We start from the raw sequence: 12,673 nt of genomic DNA on the forward strand, positions 1-12,673 counted from the left end.
TCCCGGACCCGATCCATGCTCATGCTAATAATAACAGCGCTGTGGTTAGTTTGTTTTGTGAACGACTACGTACAAAAATCAATTTAAATAAGAAAAGTGAGGAGGTGTGTTGTGTGAACGTCACCTTTGTTGACTTTGTTCGTTTATCAGTAACTGCGTTTCAGTATTGCTTCAATAAAGGCGATATAAATAAACTAAAGTCTCTGGACGGGGAGAACATGCAAACTTCACACATGCGAGGCTAATTTTGATTTGCCGTGTTCTCAGAACCGTGAGGCAGACGTGCTCACCAGTTGTTCAACATGCTGTCTTCTTGATGTTATTAACATTTTCAAGCTTTTCGTGACTGTGTTTTTTTTTTAATCTGCATGAATGCCGAACGGTCGTGTAATAGGGTCACTGTTACTTTGTTGGCTGTTAAAAGTTTAAATATAGCCGTACTGTGGGACACGAGCCTGTCCAAACTGTTGGCCGGTCCCAAGCACTGAACAATGTAGAGGGTTGCGTCAAGAAAGGAATCAGTCTTAAAACTTTCCCAAACAAATATGAGCTTTCATCTAAAGAAGCAGTTGGTCGATAAAAGGTTGATGACAGATATTTTATTGGATTAAGTCGTGACATCTATTTTCTGCACTAAACCCATCGGCATGATTGCCACCTTATTAACATGCAGATGTTCGCGTGCCTCAGTAGCAGCAGGATCTTTGTCTTCTATTGGGAACTCCACGCTGGTGATTCCTGACAAAATGCCACCCACTTCTTGGGGCTCCCACACCACTAATAACCAAAAGCCACAAAACAACATCAATAATGAAAGATGTGCTGGTACATGTATGACAATCGCTTCACGTGCCTGCACTCCTCCATGTCTCCATGTCCTCCCCGCCCACATGACCTACCAACAAGTTGCACGCAACGTATGAAAATGACAAGAAGTCCATCCAATCAGGTAACTGGGGCAGGCACGCCTGGACCTGAAGCGCTGACTAGCTGACACGAGGGGAGCAAAACTAAGGACACTTATATATAGCCCTTGACCTTTTGGATGGTGGAGGAACCCCTTGAGATGAATGTGGTCTTTTTCAATTTGGGGTCCAATACACAAATACAATTAACACAACAGGTTGGACAACATGACACAACACAAACAAACAAATCTCTTACTATACTGGTCACTCTGCCTATCTCCACTAAGCACGTCCATAAATGAACCTAGGCACATTCAAGACAACCATGCAATGAGGTAGAATGGAAATATGTCAAAATAGGTTATACGAAGACAATTACACGTGCAAGTCATCCAACATAACTGTCGACCAGAGACAAACGCATCCAGGTCGTCAATGCGAGTGTGTCTGTGTGTGTACATTAAAATTGGCAATACTAATGTAGTTAAAAATAATAATTTAACACAAAGACTAAGTTTGACCACAACCCCCTCCCGTAGTCCTCCTGCGGTGATGCTTACGTTCCTGCGATTAAAATTCAACCAGCCACAATGATGAGTGGAGGAATGACACAGGTCTGCTTGAAATTCCGTTTTAAAAAGATCTCTAATGGAAGTGTGGACAAAAACTAAGTTGTGCATAATCAAGCGATCAAATCAAGACATTTTCACAAAGCATGTGTTTCAAATAACTCATAAATAAAGAGAGCTTTCAAATAACCCACCACACACATTTTTGGGGATGAAGGAGGAAACTGGCATACTGTAGGGATTTGCAAGTTTGGACCTTACGCGTGTTCACGAATCGAGGAAGATATGACCAAATGATTAGAAAAAGTTAACAGCAAATGGATTTATTAGAAAGGAATGTGCAATACAGACATCCGTGTCTTATCTAGGTATCTGCCGCACCCGAGACGTGTCTTCTGGCAGGATAGCCTAAGAAGAAGACAAGAGCTGCCAGGTAACACAAGGTTTTTATATGTATGGGTCCATGGTAAAAGTGGCTGCCGCCCCCCCCCGCAGTCTGGTCCTGGGCCTGGATGGTAACGTTCCGCTCCTTATCTGGTGTCATTCGTCCCATGGCAATGCCTGGGAGAGGAGGATGCCTCTGCCCGCTTTTCTGCGTACAAAGATCAAGGACAATCTTTGTCTGATTAACAAATGGACAACACTTTATCTGTTGATTAAACGTATGAGGTCATATTTAAGCAAATAATTAAAGTGCAACAAAAGTAAAATAGTCTTCAATACCCAGAGAAAACCCACACAGGAATGGGGAGAACATGCAAACTCCACACCGGAAAAGTTGGGATTTCAACCCCAGATCTCAGAAGTGTGAGGCAGACGCTCTCTTACCTTATCAGCTGGACAGGCTTCAGCCCCCTTGCGACGCTTAAGGGGCTCAGAAAATGGATTGGTGGATATTTGGCTCTTACTGTTGGCAGTGTTGCGTTATCACAAAGAAAAGATTAGAAATAATCCTAAAAATGTTGTGGTTAATTTGGATGAGTTTTCATAGTTTGAATGTGATTAAATTCGTGTGACAGTGCTAGCGTGTCTTTTCTCGACTGGATGTTTTCACGAGCACGTGGACTTTGGAGCATGGGCGTGAAATTGCGGAAGAGGAAGAGCAAACTTTCATTTCCTTTTGTAGCACGGTCGCCTACTTTCAAGCCAGCGGGGGTTAGATTCGGTTGAACTCGCCCGCGGGGACCGCGTTGCGCTCAAGTGCGCACCATGAGCGCGGCAGTGCTACTGGATGTCGCGCACTCGTGTCGCTGTGGGTGCACCGAGCGGCTGCTCGCCGAGGAGGCCGCCGCGCACGCGCACTTGCTAGTGCTGTGTGCAGGCGGCGTCCGCAGCGACGCCACGGATTCGCTAGTTGGCGTGTGGAGCGGCGAAGGCATGCGCGTCCTCGTGAACTGGTGCGCCACCGCTGCTTGCGCGTACCGACTGAAACAAGCGGTGGACGAGTTGAGCGCCTTCTCGTTGCGGGTCATCACCAGCCCGCGTGGACGCGCCTGGATGCTCGGGTACGAGCGCGCCTTCTTCACGCCTCTCTACAAGTTCACCTACCGGCTGGGCTGTGGAGCCGACGCACCTGCGCCGAAGGTGGATGATGACGTCGCCGCATTCCTGCATCGACTTCCGGTGGTGGGCGGGGCCATCCGGCTACTGACGTCATCGCTTATCCCAGGTTACCATAACAGACAAAATCTTAAACAGAAATACAACATTCAAGCAAATTTGACTGACGGTTAAGTGACTTTATGTAGTTTAGTAAAGCAAAGCAAATGTAATTGTGTAGTGCACAGGTCTCAAACTCAAGGCTGGGGGAGGGGGGGGCAGATGTTTCATATGGCCTGTGAAGGCAAATAATGTGTCAACTTCCATGATTAATCATATTGACATATTCTAAGCATTTTTGAACAACGGTTGATAAACCTATGACCCTTGACTTCTGATTTCAAAACTAGTTCAGAAATCTTTTGTGTACATATGATAAGTTGATTTTATGTATTCACAGTCATAATGGCCCTCTGAGGGAAAGGCTAACTATAATGTGGCCCATGGCAAAAATTTGTTTAACACCCCTGGTGTAGTGGATTTCATACACAAGGTAACTCTTCACATGATTAAAAGCATTCAAATACATCTTTTGAAAAAGTACAATTAAAATGCATGACAAAAAAGAAGAGTTTTTAATCTTGATTTGAAAACACACTTGGGGCTGACATCTCCTCTGTTGGTAACTTATTCCATTTGTGTGCAGCATAATAGCTAAATGGTGCTTCACTATGATTGATTTGGACTTTGCATTTGACTATTTGAACTGAGTCCGTCCATCTCAGAGCCCTAATGGGTTTGTATGCCATTGGCATTTCTTTAACATATTCAGGGCTTAAACCATTTCGTGATTCATAGACCAGTAGCAGGACTTTAAAATCTATTCTAAAACTCACTGGAAGCCAGTGTAAAGACTTTAGATGATCAGATTTAATGTTTAATCTCAGTTTCAAATTATTATAGTAGATATCAACGTCTTTCTGACTCATTGTACTTACATTTAGAATTGTTGGAATCGTCATTCAAGTTATCCAGAATGGTATTGTGATTTGTCAAAATGACATGGATATCTGCAACATCATTTAGCATGTCACAAATGACATCACATTTGCAGTCGTTTCTCTCATTCCAGATATGAACAATGTAGCTTCAGAGATCTGCTTGTGAATTACAAATCCTAATTGAAAATATTTGAAATGGGGACGTTGGTGTCTTGAATTGAGGAGAATTCAAGATTTCTTGTACTGGAATGACGATTAGTCAGAATCAAATTGTACAGATTTCAAACTAGAGTTTCAGATAGCTGTAATTCATAGAGCAAGTGTATATCTGTAATGGCATCCCATATGCAATAAATGGCAAAAGTGATGTCATTTGTACTAAACTAAATTATGTTTTCAGAGCTCTGAAATGACAATTGCGGATAGAACACAGTTTGAGATATCTGAATTATTATTATTATTATTTTTTGATTAGGGGAAAACTGAAATCTAGATATCTGCAACACATTTCCAGTCTAGCTGTTAGCAGATAATACTCACCATACACTTCCTGTTTTGAAAGCCTTTCGTTTCACTGATTTTCTTTGCGTCAGACTGCTTCGGCCACGGCTTCAGCACACGTCTCGGTGGAGTGTCGTACGTGCCCACCTTGTCGTCGTTGAACCTGTTCAGCAGCCCCAGAAGGCAGGACTCTATGGCAGTGGTCCATGAGAACCGGCGCCGTCTGGCAATCCACGCTGGATTCTACCCCCATCCTCTACAGATGGTCAAGGTGAGAGGGGATGTGGTGAGACCTGAGTCGCTCACTCCGTCACTCTGGTTGACATTTCTGGTAGCCCACTCTGGTCAGCCGCTCAGGGCATTCCAGTTGACAGCTTCTGTTGGTTGCCTAGATCGGCAATTCCGGTAGTCCTCTCTGCATTTTTAACAGGAAGTGGCCTGTTGTGGCGCAGGTTCAGCATTCCAGTCGTGTGTGGGTGGTAGGAAAACATGAGCCAGACCTCTACGATGCGGCGGTGACGGACCAGCCTGGTGTGGTCCTGGCCGCACCAGGCGCTGACTGTATCCCAATGATCTTCACAGATCCTGTGGCTAAAGTGATCGGCGTCGCTCACGCAGGTAGACCTGCCGACGACGCCAAAAACATTGTGGATGTGTTAGTGCTTATTAATCATCTTGACAAACACATTTAAAAACTTACTCTATGATATTAGCGGGGTGAGTAAATGCACGAGTTAACTTACATGCTTGTCCACATCCTAACATGACAGTAAACACACTAATTGACTGAAAAAATGATAAGCAGCATGCAATGCTAACTGTGCCAGACAGATGTTAATATGTTAATGGGTAACTTTCATATAATTTTAACATTAACGGAAAAGACTTGGCCTGTTGAATGGCTTTTTTAAAAATTCAATTAATTTTATGAAAATGGGTACAGTGGAATTAATGGACTGGAGAAAGTGTCCAATTAACAAAGTATGTTCCAGAAACTGAAGCCACTGTTATTTATTGGCACAATCCACACGCACAGACTGAGTCCTATTATTTTCCTTATAACGCCGATGTTGACACACAAATCAAAATATTACCCTATCTCTAAGGGAGAGCCCGGACACCATGCGACGGCAACACATTTCGACTGTTTGTATTTGGGATCTTGGTTTTTCAGTCATGACCCACAGCTCTTGACAATAAGTGAGGGTAGGAACGTAGATCAACTGGTAAATTGAGAGCTTCGCCTTTTGACTTAGTACTCTCTATACCACAACGAACCAATACAAAGTCTGCATCACTGCAGACGCTGCACAGTTCCGCCTATCCCTCTTCCGCTCCATTCTTCCCTCACTCATGAACAAGAACCCAAGATATTAGAACTCCAATTGGGGAAGGATTTCTTCCCCGAACCCCAGAGGCCATGCCATGCTTTTCTGACTGAGGACCATGGTTTCAGATTTGGAGATGCTGATTCTCATCCCAGCCGCTTCACACCAAGCTGTGAACCGCTCCAGTGAGCGTTGGAGATCACGGCTTGATGATGCCAACAGAACCACATCATCTGCAAATAGGCCACCGAACCGGACCCCCCCCCCCCCCCCCCCTACGCCTCGGCTGCATCTAGAGAGCCTGTCCATGAGATTTATGAACATAATCGGGGATAAAGTGCAGCCTTGGCGGAGTCCAACTCTCACTGGACATGAGTCCGACTTGCTGCCGGTAATACGGACCAAACTCTGACACAGGTCATACAGGGACCGGACAGCCCGTATCAGGGGGTTCGGTCACCCATACTCCCAAAGTACCCCCCGCAGGACTCCCCAAGGGACAAGGTCGAATGCCTTCTCCAAGTCAACAAAACGCATGTAGACAGGTTGGGCAAATTTCCATGCACCCTCAAGGACTCTGCCGAGGGTGTAGAGCTGGTCCACTGATCCATGGTCAGGACGAAAACCACATCGCTCATCCTGAATCTGAGATTCTTTGACTTTCTGATGGATCCTCATCTCCAGCACCCCCAAATAGACCTTACCAGGGAAGTTGAGGATTGTGATCCCCCTCTAGTTGGAACAAACCCTGCGGTCGCCCTTTTTAATAGGGGGACCCCCACCACAGTCTGCCAATCTAGAGGCACTATTCCCGATATCCACGCGACGTTCCAGAGGCATGTCAACCAGAACAGCCCCACAATATCCAGAGCCTTTAGGAACGCCGGGCGAATCTTATCTACGCCTGGGGCCGTTCCACCGAGGAGCTTTTTAACTGCCTCGGTGATCTCAACCCCAGAGTGAGGAGAGTCCGCCTCAGAGAACCCAGACCCTGCTTCTCATGGGATGGAATTGAGGTCTTCAAAGTATTCTTCTCACCGACTCACAACGTCCCGAGTTGATGTCAGCAATGCCTGATCCTCACAATACACAGTGTTGACGGTGCACTGCTTCCCCCTCCTGAGACGCCGGATGGTAGAACAGAATTTCTTCAGTACTGTCTTGAAGTCATTCTCCATGGCCTCACCGAACTCCTCCCACACCTGGGTTTTTGCCTCAGCGACCACCAAAGCTGCATTCCCCCTGGCCAGTCAATATTTATCAGAAGCCCCGGGAGTACAAGGGGCCAAAAAGGCCCGATAGGACTCCTTCTTCAGCTTGACGGTATCCCTCACTGTTGGTGTCCACCAACATATTTGTGAGTTGCCGCCACGAGAAGCAACGACCACCTTATGGACACAGCTCCGGTCGGCCACCTCAGCAATGGAGGGGTGGAACATAGTCCACTCAGAGTCAATGTCTCCTGGAAAATGAGAAGTTCTTTTGGAAGTGGGAATTGAAATTCCTTCTGACAAGGGAATCCGCCAGCGTTCCCAGTAGATTGTCACAATACATTTGGGCTTGCCACGTCAGACCGGCATCTTCCCCCACCATCAGAGGCAACTCACCACCAGGTTTTGATCAGTTGACAGCTCCGTCCCTCTCTTCACTCGAGTGTCCAAGATATGCGGCCCCAAATCCAATGACACAACCACAAAGTCGATCATCCAACTGCAACCTAGGGTGTCCTGGTGCCAAGTGCAGATGTGGACACCCTTATGTCTGAACGTGGTGTTCATTATGGACAATCCATGATGAGTCCAGTAACAAAACCCCACTTGAGTTCTGATCAGGGATCTGTTCTTTCCAATCACGCCCTTCCAGGTCTCACTGTAATTGACCATGTGAGCATTGAAGTCTCCTAGCAGAACAATGAAGTCCCCAGAGGGAGCGCTCTCCAGCACTCTCTCCGAGGACTCCAAAAAGGGTGGGTTCTCTGAACTGTTGTTTAGTGCATACACACAAAAAATAGTCAGGACCCATCTCCCCACCCGAAGGCAGACGGAGGCTTCCCTCTCATCCACCAGGGTGAACCCCAAAGTACACGCACCGAGCTGGGTGTTAATAAGTATACCCACACCTGCTTGGCACATCTCACCATGAGCAACTGTAGAGTGGAGTCTAACCCCTCTCAAGAGGACTGGTACCAGAGCCCAAGCGGTGTGTAGAGGTGAGTCCGATTATATCTAGTTGGAGCTCCTCGACCTCACACACCAGCTTTGGCTCCTTCCCTGCCCGAGAGGTGACATTACAACTCCCTTGATCCAGTCTGTAGCCTTGATCAGATCACCAAGGTCCCCACCTTCGGCTACCGGCCAGCTTACATTGCACCTGACCCCTATGGCCCCTCTCACAGGTGGTGAGTCATTGGGATGGAGGATATTACCCTTTCGGGCTGTGCCTGCTCGAGCCCCATGGGTACAGGCCTGACCACTAGGCGCTCCCCTTTGCCTGGCTCAAGAGGGGGGCCCTGGTGACCCGCGTCCAGGCAAGTGAAACCTGAATCCATTTGTGTATACCATCATGTGGATCTTTTGGCCATGTTGCAATTAAATTTTATCCATCAGTCCATCCATCCATTTTCTTTGACACTTATCCTCACAAGGGTCACAGGAGTCAGCTGTCAACGGGCAGGAGGCAGGATACACCCTGAACTGGTTGCCAGCCAATCGCAGGGCATATGGAGACAGACTCATAATCACACCTGGAGGCACTTTAGAGTGTCCAATTAATGTTGCATATTTTTGGGATGTGGGAGGAAACCGGAGTGCCCGGAGTAAACCCACGCAGGCATGGGGAGAACATGAAAACTCCACACAGGGAGTGCTGGGATTGTTAGGATTATTTATGCACTTGTATCAACAAAGTTTGAAGGCCAACATAAACAATGCACCTCACACACTTTTTTTTGTCTTTACCTTTATGCACTTTTGTCTTTAATATTATTGATGAAATTATTTGAAAATGACCCAAATGCTACTTATGATGCTAATTAAGGTCAAATAAGATAAGATAGTGCTCTATTTAGGCTGGAGAGGAACACTGCAGGGTGTTGCGTCGGCGACTGTAATGGCCATGACGACGGAGTTGGGCTGTGTGTGCGCCAACATCTTGGTGGTCTTGGGCCCCTCAGTGGGTCCATGTTGTTTCACACTGGAGCCAGAACAGGCCTCCCGCTTCCACCCGGACTGCATTCGGCGTTCACAATGCCACAGACCCAACGTCGACATACAACTGGCTAACAGGTTGCACTGACATTACAGTCAGCTTGGCCTTCCTCTTCATCTTTTCGCTACAGCTTTCATGCTCCTCTTTATCCTAAACTACCTTTTTCCCATAACGTCCTGTTCCACTTCAAGTACCTCTTCTTGCCACTCCCTCTCCTTTTCTTGTTCCTCTTCCTGCACCCCTTACTGCTTGACACACAGCACAGTCTCCGATACCAATCCTCTAGAGAGGGGCAAGATGCATTTCCACTCTTGAGGTGCCCATTGTTAGAGGTATGAAACAGGTGTGGGCATACCTATTTTACTGCTTGTTTTGTAGGAAAATTGTACCTGAGTAGAATGAGGTTTGACAGGGGAGAGACAAAGACAAAAGAGAAGACAGACACAAAACACAAGGTGGGACATAAGCTCTAAGAGAAACACACAAGGCCAAACATCATTTGATCCTAAAACATTTCACTGTTGTAAATTATTATTTCAACAGTAATGCTTCATAACTGTGACTGAAGAACAGAATCACCTAGAATAGGAAAGCACAGGAAAGAGACAACACAAAAACAGAAGAGGGCAGGAATTTTTAAATAGATGGGGCTAAGTCACCTGTCTGTGTCTCTTGAAACATGTCAATTGACAAGTGAATTGACCTAAAGGTCAGGAGTGTCTTGGAATTGCTGTGCAGGCTGGATGAAAATGAAAGATCCGCCCAGCTTGCTGACAAGGGGAAGCCACAGTGTAATCTGGGGTCCACAGAAAAACACCTATGCCAAGGGACCCAGCACACAACACAGTGCATCGATCATCCCACCCTCATCCCAACATGTCTCACCACAACCTACCCAAGAGGACCCCCACCACGAGCAAAGCCCGCAACCCAACCAGAAGGTGAGCCAGCAAACTGCACCAGGTGGAGAGCCTGATAGAAGAGACCGCCTGACAAATGGACACAAAAGGGGCGGTTCTCTGAGGGTAAGAGTGAGCCCCCAGCCCTGCAGTCTGCCAGAAAAGAGGAAGGCCCCAAGAGTTAGTCCATGAGAAAATGTGTGCCCACATCCCCACTTTTCTAATGAATATCAGGTCCCCAGATTGGCAATCATTATCCCTGCTCTGTGTTCGTCTGGCCTGCGTGTTGTGTTGCACATTTAAATGTGAGGAGGCCCGTGGGGAACAGAGGTGCCGGTAAACTGGGCCCACCGATCCAGATCACACCAGTCCAGAGAACTCTTCCCGCTTTTCTACCCAATTTACCTATATTCATCCTGCCTCTGTTCCTGTTTATCTTCATGATTCTTTTACCACCCTACACTTTTGTCTTACTGTTCTGCATTTTCCCTCCTGTCTCTCTTTCAAGCTTTTTCTGATCCTTTATCACTCTTCTTACTGCTTCTCCTTCCTGACCTCTTCCCGCTCCTATGATTATCTTCCCATTCCGACCCCTCCTGCTGTTGGCAGGCTACAACTGGAGGAGGCGGGCATCCTTCCGCACCACATCCATGACGACGCAAGTGTGACAATGCCATGTACGTCATGCCATCCACGAGACTTCTTCTCCCACGTCCGTGATGGTGCCCACTTTGGCACTCAGGTGGGCTTTGTGTGGATCAAAGAGGGGCCAGGAATACCGTCGGTCGCAGGAAGAGTCGGTCCTGGACTCTTCACCAGGACAACTTTTTGATGGTGGATGTGCTAACCCGTTGGTGATATAGTGTATGTTTGCACTACACTACAGTCTACAATATGCTTATGGTCGATATAAAAAGTCCATGTGCTTGTGATGCTAAAACCTGAGATGAGGATAAATCCATGAAAACCTTTTTTTTTTTTGAAAACACAAATGAAATCAACAAAATGAAATCTTTTTATGGTGGGGATATAAAGATGTATGTTTCTTAATGACATTATTACTTTTAATAGGTTGACATGACAACAGACGCTGAAATCTTATTGGACACAAAAAATCAAAAGGGCATAAATCTAGTGGAAGCAGTAGCGCCAAGAGACACAATTAGACTGTCAGGCATACATAAAGACAATTTCATCGAATAAATATATGAACTTAAGTTGTGAACACCTTATATGCACCATCACAGCGTCCAAAGCAATGTACAAAACCACCCCTTTATTCATACCCCATTGGGTGGCTGCTTCCATACAAGGTGCAACCAGTCCCAACCGGAGCAAATTAGGGTTCAGTGTCTTGCCCACAGACACATGCAGACAGTCAGAGCCAACATTTGAACCAGCATGTGATGACCTGCTCTATCAAATGAGTCACAGCTGCCAATATAAAAGGAGGTCAGTGCTTCTCACAGTGTTAAAGTCTGCAGAGAAGGCCTTGCTTGCCCTGACCACTCACCAATGCCTCTACTAACAGCGCACCAGGGACACGGCGACTGTGATTAGCCACACACTCAAGGTGACATTTTGCTACAGTCGTCCAGAGAATTGACTTGTTTTTCAAACGCGTTCTCCCTGGAGGGCGTGGCGTGACTGCTGGCTCATCATTAGTGGCCCCCTGAGGCCAAACTTGTTCATGACACTGTCCTTTCATCACTTTTTCCATTCTCATTAAGCAATCGGAACAAGAAAAACATCAAATCAATTCCAGTCTGTGGATTTTGTACACACATATGATGTTCTTCTCAATCACACATCTTCTTGTCAGACTCTTGTAGAGAAGGATCTAGGTCCTACTGCCTTTAAATCAAATTTATGATTTTCTTCCACTAAATTCTGATTAAATATTGAAACTCCTTTGCTTATAAGAAATAAAAGTAAATCCTAATAAATAACGACCATTACAAGAGTAGTTGGTGCTCTCACACATAGCTCTCCAGTTTATAAAGTAATTGTGTGCAACTCTAAACCAATCCTATGTGGCTTTCTTGACCCCATCAAAGGACGTTCCAGGAAGAACAAAGTGTATCTTCAGAACTTTAATCCAGAGTGGTAGGTTGTTTCTCTGTGATTGATAACCAAAGTTGAGTTGCATCCAAAAGGTCAAATTATGAACTACTTTGAACGTTCAAAATGTCAAAATCAATGCCTCTTTGACAATAATAAAATGAACTGTTAAACTGTTCATATTTAAAATGGGACTGTCATCCCTATGAACATTCTAAAATAGATATTGTAATGAAAAATACATATAACAGTATTCACTTCAATGTCTATACAAAAAAATAAATGTGAGCGGATCTTGCGTCATCCATGTGCAAAGTTGCGCAATCGAGTGTCCCTCGACATCCAAGTGGTCGCCATATTAGTCCCATCCTCTGACCTTAACGTCATCGTCACTTCAGCAGTTGAAAACACACAGTGCCTGCTATTATGGAAGCCGAACAACAGAGATATTTGGATTTTTCCGACGCCCCTTCTGACACGGAAGCTCTTTTCGAAAAGGACAACACCACACAACCGAGTGAAGTTACCGGGGCAATATTACACTCTTGTTTCGAACCCTCAGGGCAATATTACACTATTGTTTCGAGCCATATTTAGATGATATGCGATCATGGCCAAACCGCATCCCCGTCCGATCAACTTCTGCGGCGGATATGAGCC

The 12,673-nt window shown here is 45.9% G+C and overlaps 1 protein-coding gene across 1 annotated transcript; it reads left to right on the forward strand.

Moving 5' to 3' along the window:
* Positions 1 to 2,066: 2,066 nt before the first annotated feature.
* lacc1 (laccase (multicopper oxidoreductase) domain containing 1) lies at positions 2,067 to 12,146 on the forward strand. The gene is made up of 5 exons (XM_061842423.1): positions 2,067 to 3,146; positions 4,611 to 4,789; positions 4,971 to 5,136; positions 8,914 to 9,130; positions 10,562 to 12,146. The coding sequence occupies exons 1-5, from the start codon at positions 2,687 to 2,689 to the stop codon at positions 10,782 to 10,784; spliced, it is 1,245 nt and encodes a 414-aa protein (XP_061698407.1). The 5' UTR covers positions 2,067 to 2,686; the 3' UTR covers positions 10,785 to 12,146.
* The last annotated feature ends 527 nt before the right edge of the window (positions 12,147 to 12,673 follow it).

Source organism: Syngnathoides biaculeatus, chromosome 14 (assembly GCF_019802595.1).
Source record: "Syngnathoides biaculeatus isolate LvHL_M chromosome 14, ASM1980259v1, whole genome shotgun sequence".
Classification (NCBI taxonomy): domain Eukaryota; kingdom Metazoa; phylum Chordata; class Actinopteri; order Syngnathiformes; family Syngnathidae; genus Syngnathoides; species Syngnathoides biaculeatus.